General features: G+C 49.9%; 1 protein-coding gene across 1 annotated transcript; it reads right to left on the reverse strand.

The window, feature by feature from the left end:
* Positions 1–590: 590 nt before the first annotated feature.
* mcf2lb (mcf.2 cell line derived transforming sequence-like b) lies at positions 591–17,444 on the reverse strand. The gene is given in 35 exon segments (XM_055505049.1): positions 591–1,361; positions 1,437–1,540; positions 1,615–1,724; positions 1,830–1,939; positions 2,244–2,321; positions 2,425–2,490; positions 2,620–2,679; positions 2,757–2,849; positions 3,450–3,562; positions 3,664–3,736; positions 3,814–3,892; positions 3,978–4,070; positions 4,144–4,365; positions 4,461–4,520; positions 4,522–4,587; positions 4,684–4,776; positions 4,860–4,952; positions 5,027–5,096; positions 5,186–5,301; positions 5,382–5,448; positions 5,541–5,623; positions 5,712–5,767; positions 5,875–6,034; positions 6,116–6,307; positions 6,393–6,584; positions 6,720–6,839; positions 6,931–7,045; positions 7,129–7,253; positions 7,344–7,493; positions 7,913–8,029; positions 8,134–8,253; positions 9,944–10,034; positions 12,052–12,166; positions 13,427–13,510; positions 15,815–17,444. Coding segments are annotated over 35 exon segments (4,062 nt in total). The 5' UTR covers positions 16,311–17,444; the 3' UTR covers positions 591–1,281.
* Between the last annotated feature and the right edge of the window lie 257 nt (positions 17,445–17,701).

The raw sequence follows: 17,701 nt of genomic DNA on the forward strand, positions 1-17,701 counted from the left end.
TATAACATATTCTAAATTATCATCACTAAAGTCTTACCAAGTCTTACCCCGTCTTGAATATTAGAATAGAATAGAATATATTTATTTATTGTTATTGTACATGTATACAACAAATTAAGCAAAAAGGGCGTGTTCGTTTGTCTTAAACCAGGCTAGTATGCACTTTACATGTACATAAACCAGCTGCACCAGCTGAGCGGTTACTCGCGCCTAAACAGCCTAACCTGCTCTCATTGTTTCTGGTTGCCAGGTTGAAACTGGAATTCCGCTCCCCCGTACTGAGATAACAAAAGGCAACAAAAGTTTATTCCTGAAAGAGTAGATACAACCATTCTACAGGCGCCATAGGCTTTTCTCAGTAGACTACATGCAATCTGCTGCCGCATCACAAACTCTCAAAGATTGAATGTTAGCAAGTAATTTTAACAAGCCTGGCAACCTAGTAAAATACTTTCGGCTGTTTTTGATACAATGAAACCTGTTTCTCTCTCTCTCTCTCACACACACACACACACACACACACACACACACACACACACACACACACACACACACACACACACACACACACAAATTAAATAGACAATAGATGAATTATCACAAGTTATTTATGTAAAAAATTAGACAGGTCACAAAGTAGTGACATCACCATACTTCATGTACAATATATCATCTCCAATAACAAACATGTCATGACAGACTGATATAACTGAACAGTATCTACATTCAGAACATCCTCCCTCCTCAGGGAATAAGTTAGCACTATACAGTGGTCTCTGATTATTCACATTGATCGTTCTTGTGTGTAGTAAATGTAGCATAGTTGAAAAGTAAGACAACGAGGTCATCAGAGACCCGATGAGACGAAAGCGCACACACAGTAGTTGTAACAACAGGCGGACAACAGAGAGACAAATGACAAGTGTAGATGCAGTCAATAAATATATGTGGTGTTCATAATCAGAAATCATTTGTTCAGGCCTGAAACAGGTTTTTAGTTACAGTAACAGTGGAAATAAAGTCCTCGATGAAATAGTGCAGATGAAGACAAAGACAACACTTATCCACACAGTGATCACTAAGCCCATTTCTCATGGGAAGACAGGTAGATGCATTAAGTGAGATCAGTCCCGCTGGCCCATTCATACATCTTTACTTTAGGAGCACATGCACCCTGATTAAAAACAGCCACAGTCAAATAAAATCTATAACATGTGCGTAATAGAAACAATGATAAATCCAGTTTTCTGATGTTTGGAGCGATGGACAAAGTGCTGAAGTTCACGGTTTGATGTCGGAGAAGGGGGTGTAGGTCTCGCTACAGCTGGACGACGTGCTGAGGTTTCCAGAGGCGCTTCCCTCTGTCAGAGACACAAATCTCACGTTAGCATGATATTAGCGTCTCACGCTGTATCTGTGTTTGTTTGTGTGAAGACCTGAGCTGGTGAGAGACTGGCAGGAGGAGGACTTTGCGATGAGTGTGATAAGATTAGCAGCAGGAATCCAGCCCTCGTTGGAGGTGCTGAGGTTACGGACAAACCTGAATGAGCACGCGCACAGTGTTAGCATCATTCCTTTCATTTCCAACAGGCAGAATGGAAGGCGTCTGCTCACCACTGGCCATCGTCGCCCTCCTTGACCAGCTGCACCACGTCTCCACTCTTCAGCAGCTCCTGAGCAACTCCCTTCACACAGTCGGCCAACACTGTGTACTTTCCAGGGCACTGTTTAAGATGGAGATCACATGAGGAGATGTGTGTGACGTCACTGGGCTTCCTGAACGCCGTCCACACTCCAGTTCCGCCAGTTAAACCTACACAGGGACTCACCAGCTTCTTGGCGTTGTCGTCCTCCGGGTCGGAGTTAAGCGGATCCTCGGCGCTGGAGTAGCCGTCGTGTTCCTCGGAGGCATCCAGCGACAGAGAGGTCTTGTTCCATCCTGAGGAAAACACAGGAGTCGGTTTACAGCCACATTTAGCAACAGTGTCTGTGGGAAACTTGAAAAACACCTGTGAGAGGTGTGAAACCACAGAAAATGAAGGTCCCAGGAATCCCACAAACATTACAGCTGGGGTGACAGGCATGCAACGCTATGTCTGACAGCATCTAACAGTGAAGATATAAACAGTGGCATCCATCTGTGTCTATAGAGTGTGCAGGAAAGCAAGAGGCGCTCGGTGTCGACAGCAGTGGGACAGTGGATCCAACACAAAGCCAGCGTGAACCGGGTCGGCCCAGTGTACCTCGCAACTTTGTCTGTAAGAGACTAGAGGTGCTGAACCACCTGGCCCTGCTCAGGTGGAGCGGAGGAGGACCTGCGTCTGAGGGACAGGAGGCAATGAAAACACAGCCAGCCACACCCGAGGCCGCCGCACGGCCGCGCTGCGCTGAGCCACCACCCAACACACAGGAGAACCGCTGTACCTTTGAAGCCGAACGGCGTGGGGTCACTCTGGCGTTTCGTCTTGTGATCAGGGCTCGTTGGGGATCCTGCCCCAAGAAAAGAAGACACAGGGTTTTTAAAAAGTTAAGTTAAATTAAACCACAAGGAAACAAGGAAAGACCTCAGACTAGCATGATGAGCTAAACTAGTTCTGTCAAGGAGAACTCAGCTGATACCTGGTACCGGGAGGCTTGTCATGGGTAATGTAAAGCGTTTATCATCGATAGCTGAGGGCTCTGTGGAGGAAGCATGCGATTTTCATCTACTAAATGACGGTGGATAGGATGTGAACAATGGTCTACAGTTACAGTACCTTTCTGAGCTTTGAGGTTACTGAAGCCCTGTAATGTAAAGCGCTTCTTAACCACAGCGGCTCTGTCTGAGGTAGGACTTGTCACAGTCTCATCTGATCCGGCGGAAAAGCAAAGGACGGGACCAGACGGAAGGACGGATGGAAGGAAAGATGGGAGGATGGATGAAAGGAAGAAAGGAAGGAAGAACAGAAAGAAGGAATAAAGGAAGGATGGGAAAAAAGGAAGGAAGGAAGGAAGGAAGGAAGGAAGGAAGGAAGGAAGGAAGGAAGGAAGGAAGGAAGGAAGGATGGAAAAAAGGAAGGAAGGAAGGAAGGAAGGAAGGAAGGAAGGATGAAAGGAAGAAAGGAAGGAAGAACAGAATGAAAGAAGGAAGGAAGAACAGAATGAAGAAGGAAGGAAGGAAGGAAGGAAGAAGGAAGGAAGGAAGGAAGGAAGGAAGGAAGGAAGGAAGGAAGGAAGGAAGGAAGGAAGGAAGGATGGAAGAAGGATGGACAGAAGGATGGATGGAAGGTAGGAAAAAAGGAAGAAAGGAGGAAGTAATGTAGGAAGAAAGGAAGGAAGGACAGAAGGAAGGAAGAAAGGCAGTGTGAAAGAGGAAATGTTAGGTTAAAGACAGGTTAGACCTCAGGGGAAACAAAGGGGCAGTAATAGGAGCAGATCGTCAAATACTCTGACTGGTTCGGTCTTCTCACCTTTTCCTGTCCGCTTTGGTGAAGAAGAAGAAGAAGAGTTGACATCAGGGCAGTAGGAGTCCGTTTTCTTCTCCTCTCCTTTTTTAATGCTCTTCTGACTGGACTTGAAAGGGCTGTGGGTGAATATGTGAGCAACATGTACAGGTTTTACACTTTGCACAAGAGCAGACGTCACAAATCGAACAGGGCATTTTCACTGTGGGTTCAGATTCACCTGAGACCCGCTGGGCCGCTGACCGCAGGAGGCATCGGGACAACCTGGTCTGGCGCCCTCTGCTGGCTCGCCTCTGTAACAACCAAACAAGGATTCCCCACTGAGAACTTCACTCTCTGGTTAAACACCATTAAGCGGTGATGTCGGTACCTCTGCACGCCTCCAGCTGAGTCGTCAGAACCTTCCTGATCTCGTTAACCCAGGTGGTTTTCACTTCAGCGGATGGAGCCTGAAATTGCAAAGTGAAAAACATGCACAAGTTCTAATGCTCACCTGTAGGTACAGTACGTCTGTTTATCTGCAGCCTATCGTACCTGAACAATATAAACCTCCTCTCTGGAGTTGCACCAGATCTCAAACTTCTTGTTGTCTCCCTTTGCATTCTCAGTAATGCCCACAGCACTCATCTGTTGAAACAGGAGTTACTGGATAGTCCACACAGAAAGCAGCAGCAGAGAGGAGCCCAGCGGAGCCGCTCACGTTCAGGGAGTGCTTGAAGCTGTACGACGGCGCCTTCTCGTAGCCCTCGCCGTTCTCCTCCCTCCGCTTGCAGAAGAGCAGGGCCTTCTCGTGGAGGAAGAGGTGCCTCTGCATGGGCTTGAAGCGCGCCAGGTCTTTGACCTTGGCGTGACCTTTCTTGTGCTCGGTCCACACGCTGAAGGAGCCCTGCATCAGCAGCTTCCCCAGCTCGCTCAGGTTACCCTGGGAACACAAAGGGTTAAATGCAGCTTCACGTCCGGGCGCTTCTACAAATTATATCCAAATGCGACTCCGCTGAATCCTGGGTCACATCGTACCTCGTATCCTGTGATGGCGATCAGATGCATGGAGTCATTGACGGCCTTCAGGATGCCTAAATATGGAGGTCAGCGCCTCCTGCAGGTCAGCGGCCCCCTCACAGCCCTTACTGTACTTCAGCATTTCCTGTTACGATACACACACACACGCAGCTTTCAGCTCGACAGGAAAACTGACATCGCTGAAACCCGCATGCTGGCGCTCCAGGCGGATGAACGGTACCTTCAGCAGCAGCTGATATTTGGTAATTCTCTGAACGGGCTTCAACAGGTACGAATCCAAACCCAGCTTGTGCTCCAGCTTTTTCTGACACTCCTGGTGGGAATAAACGAAACAGGTGAAACAGTGTGCCGATGAATAGCCTCAGGCTGAACAGAATGTCCCGAAGGCTCGTCGACCTGGAAGAAGGCGCAGTCTGAGCACTGCCTCCACAGGCTCTCAGAGCGCGGCTTGTTGTGGCAGTACTTCTCGTATATCTGCAGGTCTGTCATCTAAAGCAGGGCGCAAAAACACGCGTTAAAACACCGAAAGGAGCATCTCTGTGCAAAGCTCACGCTTCACTCACCCTCTCTAGAAAACACCTGCCGACCAGCTCCGGGTAGTCGGTGTACTGCTCCAGCTCCCTCAGAAAAGTCCTGCGGAAAAATAAAAAAAACAGCTTAAAAAGGCCTAAATCAGATCCCAGTGCAGGTGTGATCGCCGCCACCAGGGGGCGCTCACTCACCTCTTGTGGAAGTGGTAGATTTCAGGCATGTTGCCAAACAGAACCTCCTTTTTGTTCTGCAGAGGGGCAGGGATGAGGTTAGACATGGCTGGGTTGTCCATCTCCGCCGCATATCCCTGCAACGCAGGCATCATTTAAAATGTCTGCCTCAGGTTGAGGTTGGGAATATGAAACATTCTGCAGGGGAAATGCTCACCTGCAACACGCAGAGCAGCTCCTCCACGTAGGCCCTCTCCGTCTCCAGCAGCTCGTTCATAACGTGCCTGAGGACAAAGAATAGGGAGAGAAATAGAGCTTGAAATGATTTAGTCATGAAGTCCATGAGCGCGTGAAGGAGCCGCCGCCGATGCCGCACCTCCTGAGCACCGCCAGGTTCTCCTCCTCCTCCGACAGGGAGGCGTGTCTGCTGCTGCCGTCCCCGTTCTGCCCTTCGTTTCCCTGAGGTCAAAGGAAAACACCGGATCGTCACGAGTAGAAGCAAACGGCAACGCTTTTCAGAGGAAGTGGCCGGGAGCGCGACACTCACCTTCTCACAGTTGAGCTCCGCGTCTGGATCGGTCTTCTCCTGCTGGGCTCGGTGCGCTGCGGGTCAGAGAAGAGGACGATTATTTGTGTATTACATTTGTGTGTCATCACACCATGGTCCTCACACCGTAACCGGGTCCCCGCGTGTGGGCCTGAGCGCTCACCAGGCGAGCTGAGGGGCGACTTGATGAAGGCCTCGGGCCTGGGGGCCACGGGCTGCACCGGCCGGGTCTGCTTGGCCGCTAGCTTCTTCAGGCTCACCCTCCGCTTCTCAAACATCTCCTGCATGGACGTCTGCTTCTGGTAGATCTTCTCCACTTGGTCCTGACACAGAGGACGTGCTAACAGGTTAGCGTCCTAGCTTAGCACCTTCACAGCCCACGAATGCTCGCGGGAGTCTTTTACCCTGAACTGCTGGTTCAGCACGGCCTCGTATTCGCTCCAGATGCCGCCGAGGTCGCCCAGCTGGTTCTGACCCGCGCTCTCCAGGTGCCGCTCCAGCTCCTGCAGGGCCAGCTCCGCCCCCTCGTGTGACTGACACTTGTCCACTGGCTGAGACGCCAGCAGGTATATGCCATCGTCGACCCACTTAGAAGCCTGCGGAGGAGGCGAGAGGGGGAAATGAGCGGGAGCCGGGCCGACGCCCGACGAGGACGGCGCCTCGGCGAGGGTTCCACCTCACCCGCTCCAGACAGCGGTGCAGCTCCGTGGCTTTGAGGAGGTGGTCCTTCCTGGCCCGCAGGTCGCCGCTCACGGCCTCGCCGATGGTTCTGAGCTCGCTGCATTTTGGCTGAATGGAGTCCTCGGCGTAGTGTGAGTTCTGTATGAGCTCATCGCCCTCACAAGTCAAGGCCGAGGCTCGATCCAGCGCCTCCTGTGGACCAGCGTGAAGAGACTCGTATTGAATTACCTGAACTTAGATATGACCTTCTATTTTATCAGCTTATTTTGGGCCACTTTTTGTCACAGAGTTGTCACACAGTTGATTGTATGAAAAAACTGGACTTACACAGACTCGCTCCTCGTAGACAGTGAGTTCACAGAAGATGTGGTCAGCGTGGGCCCGACTGATGCCAACATCAGAGAAGCCAGCGAGTTTCTCAGACACCTGATCCAGCAGAGCTTTGACCTGCAGCCGAGACATCAGCTCTCAGGTTTAAACGCGGCCCACTGGGCCATAGATTGTTCCGGCCGATGCTAACAGGCTCCCGCTCACTTACTTCTCTGTAGTTGTGCTCGAAGTGGCGCAGCTGAAGACACTGCTCCAGCTTGGTCTGGTGTCTCACCCAGAACTCATCGAAGGCTCTCTCGGTCTCATCCAGCTGAGACAGCAGCCTGACAGACGAGCAGAGGGGAAGCATTTACACATGCAGCGTTCGGTTGCCTGTTGTGTTCAGATTGCTCCTCCTGTTTCTAACCTTTGCACGGTTGCCAGGTTTTCCAGTTCATCCTGGTTCATGTTGTGGTCGGGGTCTCTGGCCACAGGCTCGTTGATGCTCTCCAGCAGCCTGTTGCCCTGACCCAGAGCCACCAGCAGATCCTCCTAATGCAACACAAAAAGAAGGACCACGCACTGAATGGACGACCAGCGTCACGTAAGCAAAGCTGTGCGTTCGCATGGGAGTCGCCTTACCTTCATTTTGTCCTTTTTGCTGGTGTGTGTGCTCAGCAGGATGGTGGTGGCCTGGATTTCATTTGGGAGCTCCGTCTCCGCCAGCTCGGTCCCAAACATCTGCAGCGTCTGGGCCGTCTTCTTCACCATCACTGCGAATCCTTCAATGGCCTGAAACAAGGCAAACGCAGTGTTCAGGGAGAGGTTGTGCAGGCGGTGAATGTGATGAAGATGGTAAAGGTGGTGAAGATGGTGAATGTGATGAAGGTGGTGAAGGTGGTGAAGATGGTGAATGTGGTGAAGGTGGTGAAGGTGGTGAAGGTGATGAAGATGGTGAAGGTGATGAAGATGGTGAAGGTGATGAAGATGGTGAAGGTGATGAAGGTGGTGAAGGTGGTGAAGATGGTGAATGTGGTGAAGGTGGTGAAGGTGGTGAAGGTGGTGAAGGTGATGAAGATGGTGAAGGTGGTGAAGGTGGTGAAGGTGATGAAGATGGTGAAGGTGGTGAAGGTGGTGAAGGTGGTGAAGGTGATGAAGATGGTGAAGGTGGTGAAGGTGGTGAAGGTGATGAAGGTGGTGCAGGCACATACAACGCGGTGTGAGATCCACTTCTCGTGGCAGTACTCCTGCGTTCCTCCGAGTTCCTGCGTCAGCTGGGTGCGATCGATGTACGTGTGCAGCTCGGTTACGGAGCTCAGCATAATCACCTGCGTCACAAACAACATCTTTCATTTTCAAGAAACATTTTTTTAAATGCTCCTTACTTTTAACCTCGATGCAAAAGAAGAGAGTCACTTGTGGCTGCACGCACCGGCACCTTCATCTTGAACTCATCCCTGTTGAACTTGAAGAAGATGTCGGAGATGGTGCGCTGCAGGAGGGTGGCGGGCCTCAGGACCAGAACCAGCTGGAGGTTCCCTGGGAAGGAGCCCTGATGAACGACACAACGGAGGCTGTTACACTGCACAGACCTTCACTCTGGGTCCATAACGCAACCCACTACAGCAGCAACTGCTTTTGCTGACGCTTTTTTAACAGGATTCCCTCCTTTTGTCTCTTCCAGTGTCTCCTGAGTGGTAACACAGCGTGTGCATGGAGCGGGTGGAGGCTCAGAGCGTGGGGATGATGTGGGGGTGCAGCAGGGCCCCATCCTGAGGCAGGGACATTAATCTTCATGCTCCTCAGAGCACGATTCACCACCATCACATGAAATCAGGGTTTTCCTCAGTCGGGGTTTAGAGTAGATTAACATTTAAAATGACATGTTGTAAACATGGAATGAATGAAGATCATTCTAATTCATTCAAATTATTGATTTGAATTTGAACCCTTTAGGTGAATTCTACTGAGGTAATGCAGCTGTTAATGCACTTTTAATTACCCAGTGACCTGCACAGGGGAGGTGCAGGAGAATGTTGGTCTAAGCACAAATGACACGTTGGTAATAAAAACACCTGGGATCCATAGAGATAATAGAATTAATTCATTAATTCAGCGCTTGTCCTTGACCTGCTGCAATGGTGTTGGCCATTCACCAAGGAAACCTGAGCAAAACACCCACATCAGCAATTCTGGGTGACATTTTAGTAATACACTGAACATTTGCTGTGTTTGGACACCAACAAACACATACGGCAGTTGTAAAGACTCACTGAGCCACCAAAAGTGCCATAAACAGACGCAGTCATTGTTTGTTTGCCACAATAAAAAAGAGAGTGTATGATTTAGGCTCTAATCGCTCATCCGTCCTGCTTGGATCTGTGCTCGTTCTTTGTTCTCTGTCAGTAGCAGAGCAGTAGAAGTGAGAGGAACACACACACACACGCGCACGCACGCACACGCACGCACGCACGCACGCACGCACACACACACACACACACACACACACACACACACACACACACACACACACACACACACACACACACACACAGAATGCGTACACTGTGGCAGCTTTCGTCATCATCTCTTTAGCAGCCTGACTGAACCCCTGCAAACAGGACACTACTGCAGGGGCGACTGAATGCACCCTATTACCAGGCTGTCAGCCAGTAGTCGTCCCCCTTGTGGGATTAATAAAGCCCGACTTAATTTGAAATGTGTGAGTGGGTCTTCCAGAGGGCTGAAGACCACGGGTGGTGATATTTATCTTTTTGTTTGTCTGTCGGTTGATTTATTCTTTCTCTCCTTTTAGGGGTTTGGCCTAACTGTAAAGTCCCACTGAAAATGTATTATTTAATATTTAACAAATATTAGAAATTAACTAAATTTAATTTCATACATTTTTCCAGCATGATGTATTTTTAAATAACTGTAGCCTCATGCTGCACTCGTCTTTGGCATAAGTCTGTTTATTTATCCCCGTAGCTATGGAAACACATGTCTGGCTGTGATGGTGATGGGCGAGAGTTCAACCATGGTGTTGGCTCATACGCACCCCCTGGGGTGGCGGCAATATTAGTGATGGAGCTGTGAAAGCGATAGGGACCCGGTCTGATGAATCCCCTCTCCCACGAGTGAGGGGACAGAGAATTAAAGATCAGCTCGTCTCCAGGGATTCCCAGCACAGACGATGCAGAGTAAGTACGTGTTTATGTGTGCAGACACAAAGACAGACTTACTGCGATGCGAAGCAGAGTCCCTTTAACAGCTGCCCATCGGTCCTGCCGGCGATCAATGACCAGGATGAAGCCCACGTCTGTGGATGACAAACTGGAACACAGAGGAACAAGCTGCAGTTAAAGCACAAAGAAAAGGAGTAGGCAAAAACAACAGGGAATGTGCAGTGAGAAGAAGCAGAACAGCTCGCTGGGTTCTGCTTTATGTTCTTGAGCAGCTGCTGAGTCCACAAAAGGGGGCGCAGATTTCTTGGCCATCAGCCTCCAGTTCTCTCCCTGCAGCCCCATCACACGCTCATCCCAGAACAGTCACCTAAACTCACCTGGAGACATGCTGTAGCTAGGGCATGGGTGAGCCACGAGCAGCTCAGCAGTGTCAGCAGAACCCCAGTAAAGGAAAGTACCACTGAACCAGCAGACGCTCCCACAATAATGACAGAGGGCATGAAAAAATAAAAACACGGCATCAACAGATCCCGCTGTTTGAAGGGGATGAAGCCAAAGGTTTAGACCATCACTGCATCCAACCTGTGCCCCCTTCTCCCCGTCTGTGGGACACCCAATAAGACACGTGGAGCGGCTGGGACGCCAGCCAATCACGAGGCGGCTGCAGGAAGACGAGCAGCGCCAGCAGCCAATGAGCAGGTCTCGTTACAGACGCACTCAAACAGAAGAGTGGCAAGAGTGTTGTTTACACAGGTAGAAGAGGAATATTAAAACGGTTCCGACTGCTGGGTTCCACGTGCAACAGTACAAAGCATTCTGTATCTCACTATTTTCCAATCTTTGCAAAGCGCGTGGTGGAAAATGTGAAGGGCCCGCGGCGTATTGCGTTTCCAGCGGACTCCGTTTCAGATGCAGTTTCATTTAAATATTCATGGCTCGGCTCGACTGCTGACTCCGTGACTGCACGTGCACGAGTGTTACAATAACAATCGCGTCGCTCAGGATAAAGAGCAGGAGCTCTGAAAACACTCTGTCTAATGGCAAAGAAGTGATGGGAATTATCTGCTCGGACGCATGCGCAGACACAGCAACACGCTACTACTGAAGCCTCCTCTTAATCTGTGACAATTTAAAGTGCAGAGGAAGTGCCTGGATAGCAAGGCCCTGGTATTTTCAGATTAAAAGAAGAATGTTTAATCTTTTTAACCAATGAGTCAGATGTTATACTGAGATGCATCAATATGCAAAGTCAAAAAGAAGTAAAAATTGCTATTTTAAATGTGCAGCAGCTTTTGAAGGTCACAACACAGACAGGACATTTGCTGGAGCCTGGGGCAGGTGGTGTTGCCCAGCTGTTTCTGCATTCAACGGTGATAAATCTGTGCGTGAAACACGTGCATGCCTTTGACAGCAATGGCTGCTACAGAACTCAGCCAGTTATGCATTATTCACATTCAAGCGGTCACTTTCTATTTTTATACGATTTGTTCCTAAAACGTGAAGAAGGAGAGGACAGGACAGACGTGAGGAGAGAAAGGAAATAAAAAAAAAAGGGGGCATTTGAGGAAAGGATGTTGTTAAGCAGCAGCTCCTGTCTTTTCTTATCCCTTGGGAACAAAGCCAATCTGCAGAGGACTGATAAAGACCCAGGATTATTACTTGGACATCGTATTAATGCGCGCAGATAAAATAATACAATGCAGCCTTATTGCCACAGATTCCTGTTTCATGCCTAGACTTATCTCCTCAACAAATCCCCAGCATCCATCATCTTTGTGAGGTGAAGATGTGATTAAGTGTCCACTGCCACCTACTGGCAGATTACACATGGAACCAAAGAGGCGTTTGTACAAACCACTGCTTCATCCATCATTCCTTTAAACTGTGATGAAAACCCAGGGACATGCATTTCTACCCAAACAGCCTCAGTTGAATCAATCGAAACCGGGATCTATCTCTCTCACACTTTGTCCATACGCCCACACAGGTTCATCAGCACCACTGATGGTGAACCCAGATCAGTTTGAGCTGCTGAAAAAAACAGTGGTGTTATACAAGCGAGGAAAAGCAATAAGCGCAGGACGGATCAGAACCGATGTAAGAGCCAGACAGTGTTCAAACACGGTCACTGTGATGGGTCTGTGACCGTCAGTCAGGGACTTTACCTGGGAACGCTGGTCAGGTAGGTCAGCACGTTGTGAAACTCCCTTTCAGTGAGTTCTCCAAACGCAGGGAATTCTGGGAACACGACGATGGGACTGCCATTATCCCCTCTCCCTCCTGGAAAATGGTAAATAGAAGCGCTGGTCCTTAATGCGTGGGACTGAAATAAGACATTGTCAGTCAATCTGTGACAATTTATATATGAATTGTTCCTTCGTATGAATAGCAGCAAAACCATCTGTGGCCACACGGGGGCGCTCGTGTTAAAGATGAGTCACTGACTCAGTGAGTGCCACAGAAACGGCAGCAGTGGCCAACACAACCAATGGAGTCCTCTGCCTTTAGATCAGTATTGAAGATGCATACATCTTCTAATTATTCGATTGAATATCCAGAAACCGTGATTGTGTGTTTACACAGCAACCGTAACAGATTTACAAACCGTCGAGTTATACATTGGAAAAACGTAGTCTTATTACGTCGTCTAATCAGAACACATCCACTGTACTGACGTGTAAACAAATGAGGCCACAGCAGGAATTGCATGTTGATGGAAAAATCCTGATTGGTCCACGGTAAATGACATCATCTTTCACCAGCTGGGAGTCGCTTTTTTGTCAAACCAGTAAAAGGAGGAAATAAAAAACACTCTAACAACACAAAATCACACCTTATTTGAAATAATCTGATCTGTACTCACTGTGTCCCATCATCCACCCTCTTAACTCTAACAGCCCTTAACAGCAGTGTTGTCCTAAACATAGAAAGACAGGTACTGTACACACACACACACACACACACACACACACACACACACACACACACACACACACACTCTCTCTCTCTCTCTCTATGTCAGTGGAACAGCTGCTCTGTCAGCGCATGTGACTGGAATATCAATCTGTCCTCCTTTTCTTCTCTCATCGCTATAGCAACAGCAAGTGCACGGTCATGCTTCCAACGTCTGCTTAGATCTTTGTCTGCAAAATGGCTCCTGCTGCAGCGACAAGGTCACATGTGACACAGAGTGGACGGATTTATAGCCCTGTATGGATATTATACACGAAAGGCTCAGATACGCTGAAATCAACACGCCCAGGATAAACATAAGGGTTATCATGAACCCAACACATACAATAGAGACCGATCAGGTAACAGTTGCACAAAGCAGGTGGTGGACAGCTCCAAAAATCTCACACAGTCAAGAGGAAAAGGAGGGCGGTTGAATTTGAATGGCAAATGAAGACGACGGTACTGTACAATGCAAATAAATAAAATGAACGGAATGGTTCAAATATGAATAATTCAACAGGTGTCAGAAATAGAAACGAGAGGCAGTGACGTGTTGGGAGAAGAAATTACGACACAAGGCGTCACCTGAGAGAAAGGCGAACTGCTTGTCGAGGTCGGGGATGATGTCAGCCGCGCGGAGGGGACTGCTCTCCAGCTGCATGATTTCATCTGGAAACAAACAAACAAGACAAGGACCGGGGATGAACTGGAGCTGAAGAGAACAGACGGAGTCTAAAGCTCCACGTCGAACTTCGTGTAAAACCTCATCCCCAATCTGCTGGATCCCACTGATCTGGTCTGTAGATCTGTAAATACGTTAGTGGGCTCCATCATCTCCGTCACGGCGGCGCCCGCGTCTCCGCAGACCCCCCACGAACCCGCAGTGGCGTGGATTTAATTAATCAGATTCAGATCATTCTCCCAGCTGGAGGGGGAGATCATGGATCTAGCAGGGATCAGGCTGGCCGTTGAGCTGCAGACGCTCACCTTGGGGGGGCGGACGGTGGGGGGGGGGGGGGGGGGGGGGTGCTCGCAGACCGTACACTGATACACAGCAGCTGTGACTGAATACCTGCCGTCATTTAACTGGAAACGGGCGGCCGCGCGGCAGAAGGTACAACAGATCGATGGAGGAGAGCTGCCAAGGCTGTGGGATCGCGCCGGTGTCAGGTTCAGCAGGGTCCATGCTAATTATCTGTTTACATACTGTCTGTGAACTCGGCTTCGTCAGATCATTCATCAGATTAAACCTGCACCCAAGGAGCCTCTCTGCTCACGAGCCGCTCTGCGGCCGAAGAAACAGGCCGCAGTTGGAGAAACGCACGTGATGTAGAAATAACAAGCAGGAGATGGAGATTGTTGTGATATTAGAGCTTGATCCAGTCACCGGCATGAGCCAGTAACTGGAGCTACAGAACAAACAGGCAAAGCTCAAGTCAAAGAACAATATTGACTTTTCATCTTAGCCTGACTTCGTTTTCTGAGACGCTTTACGCTGAGTCACTGGTACAAGACTGTGTAATATCATGTTTATCTACAATGTTCCATTAAACTGTCACTTTGCAAACTCAGAGTGTAATTTATTGCGAATTATAATAACTAGCGATGACCTGGATACGCGTCAGATATAAAGAAGCCATGAAACTGTCAGCGACTGTCACGCGGACACCGATAACGACCCGCGGTCCCTGCGACGTCATACCTAAAGGTCATGACCCCGGTTCAGATCCGCGTTTTCTGGTCTCACAGCGACTGGGGCTCCGTCGGTTCTGGACCAGCAGCGTGTGAACGTCCCTCAGCGTCGTGTGCGTCCTCCTGCTGTTTGTCTGGTGTGTTTCACAGACTGTATCGGCCTCAGACACATCCCTTTCTACTCGAGCCCTCCTCCGAGAGACGCTTGAACAAACCAAACAGGCCTTCAGTTACTCTTTGTTTGGCAAAGAGACCTGGAGCAGATCCGGTGACTTAAGCTTTAACTTTTCATTGTCTGATCTTTATCTCAGCCTCTCAGACAGAGGGAACCAGGAAGCAAACAGCATGTGGTGACTTTGGAAACATCTGTGCAAGTTGTGGCTGTCACGTCAATTTGCTTCGCTTCCATTTGTTCAGCAAAGGTTGCACTCGTTTTATTTTGTAAGGACAGAGAAGCTTCCTGTTGCTGCATAAACACACGACTGACTACACAAACTTTCTCTTTCGAGGTTTTGCTGTAATTCTTTGTTACAGCGAATTAATCTGTGCTCAAATGTATCAGTTTTATTTATACTAAACACGAGACACTGATGTGAGGCACTGATTCCAGACATCAGATCAACATCTGCTCCTCAGGGTAGGTAGGCAGGCAGGTGGAGGTGAGTCCAGATTAACGAGCGTCTCTGTGATGTCTGTGACTCTCTGTAACTGTGAACCAGTATCGCCCCTGGCGACTCTCACACAGCGGGACCAAAACCAAACACACAACCTGATCAGTGAGACCCGAGAGCGGCGTTGTGTTACAGAAAAGTCCCCTCCAGACAGATTCCATTAGAGTTTTTGCCGCTTTTGTTACCTAATCAATCTTATTTCTCCCAAAACTACCATTTTAATGACTTTAATCAACACTAAAAACACTTAAAAGTCTCCTGCATGATATGCAGAAGTAAAGCATATGAACACAACACTCTGTTTATGTCCCATAAACTCTGTTTATGTCCCGATGGCAGGAACACGTGCGACCGCTGATAAGAAAACACGGAGCCTGAAGAAACACCCGCGTGAACACGGCGCCGGCTGGTTGAGGCTCTAATGTGCTTTAAAAGGCTTAACAATGAGGATTAGCGTCCGACGAGTCAAATGTTAGTGGGCCACAGTCACACACCTGGAGAGTCTGCAGCTCCTGACACAGATGCTCAATCCTGACTCACCACAACACAAACAGCACCATTCATACAAGTGATAGGACGATGTGATACAGGATGAACGCCTGACACGTACCACGCAGCCAGTGGCAGCAGCAGGAGAACCTGTAGTAGCTCTGCACCTCCTCCAGACTGATCCGCACGTGACCCGCGTCCTCCTCCACGGGCCCCAAACGCACCTCCAGCGCTCCCTCCATCCCTTCCTCTCCTCCACCGTGGGACCCTTCCTCTCCTCCAACGTGGGACCCTTCCTCTCCTCCACCGTGGGACCCTTCTTCTTCTCCACCGTGGGACCCTTCCTCTCCTCCACCGTGGGACCCTTCCTCTCCTCCACCGTGGGACCCTTCCTCCACCTCCACCTCCACCTCCGCCTCCTCCCGGGTCCGGCTCCCCACATGGCCTCCTGTCCTCCTCTCTTCCTGCTCCCCCGGCTCCTCCGGGTCTCCAGTCACAAACCAGCTGAACTCATCAGAACCCGGTCCTGCCCGGCTCAGCTCCTCGGACCCCGGCCCGTCCTCTCTGCCCATGTCCACGGCTCGGCCCCCGCGCTCCCACGGCACTCGCGCCTCCATGCAGCTCTCGCAGCGCTCTCACCGGCAGAATCTCCCTCTCATGCCGCGTACTCCTCCCCCCAGGCTGCGCATTGGGCCTCGCTCAGTGAGAGAGCAGGTGCTCCACACCCTGCAGGTTGAGTCTGAGTAACTGAGGACTTCCTCCTGCAACCTCAGGTTACCTTCCCTGTAGACAAAAGCGGCACTGTGGTGCTCGACCCCACCTTCCCTGACGGCCCGAGCACCTTTATGCTCCCCCTAAAAGAACAGCTACCGACCAACTGTGCAGCGTGAGTCCAGTCAGAACCAGGAAGAGCCACGGGTTCATTATGTCATCGTGTGTTAAAACATGCAGCTCCCAGCGCTCATTTACCTAAAGCAACAAAGCCCAGACTCCTCGTCTGCCTTATCTCAGTATATTTGGACCCGAAGCACAAAGCCTCCATTCTGAGCGTCCGGTTCAAACGCCGCCCGCATCCCCAGGCCGCGTCCATTCAAAGCCCCTGTTCTTGTTTCACCACACTCAAAAGAAAGACTCATTCTCAAGAACTCACTGAAAGACTTAATTCTGAGGAGACCCCTCAAAGAAAGACACTGTCTCTTGGCAGAATGTGGCAATTTAGACTCCGATTCAATGAGCTGAGAGATACGTTTCAGTCAAAATGACATCGTTGGGTCGAAGAACGAGCCGTAACGAGAGGCTCACATCTGCGTGTGTGTTTGTTTGTGGGGGGGGGTGCGTGGGTTAGTGGCCCAGTGTTGACTCTATGACCAAACATGCTTGAGGTTATTGGCGTCATAAAAGGAGATAAGAGCTGAGTCCGTAACAGTTAACAGTCAGGTAGAAGTTAGTTGCGTGTTTTAAGAGGTCAGGAAACAGTTTTAATGATAAAATTCCAGATCAGAGTCAACTTGGTGATTTTTAGAACCTAAGCTCCATCAAAAACCAAGCAACAGAGGAATAAAAAGCATGATTCTCCTCTTGTATGGCTTCACCTACTGGTTAATGACCTTAGCAGAAAGAGGAAGGAAAGGAAAAAACGTTCCTCCCTGAAACCACAGGGCTTCGACTCAGCAGACGCGTGAACGCCGTATGTGCAGAGGCACCGCAGAAGTAGCTGAGGCCATGCAAAGACCCCTGTGATGGACGAAGCTGCCTCACAAGCACAAATACAGTCTATGAACCCACGGTTGAGCCTAAATGCACCAAAGAAAACCCGGCGCGGCCTTAAACTGGAGCCCACGGCAGCAGCGACGAACGAACACACGACTCACGCGGCTGAAGCGGGACCATCTTCATCCCGCTGTCCCACTGAGGACCGCTCCTCTGCCTCCTCAGCGCGCCTCTCTCTCCCCCCCAGCGGCGTCCTTTCCTGCGCGGCGGCATTGGACGGCGTCCCCGCGAGGCAGCA

The sequence above is a fragment of the Betta splendens genome, chromosome 21, assembly GCF_900634795.4.
Source record: "Betta splendens chromosome 21, fBetSpl5.4, whole genome shotgun sequence".
Taxonomy (NCBI): Eukaryota; Metazoa; Chordata; class Actinopteri; order Anabantiformes; family Osphronemidae; genus Betta; species Betta splendens.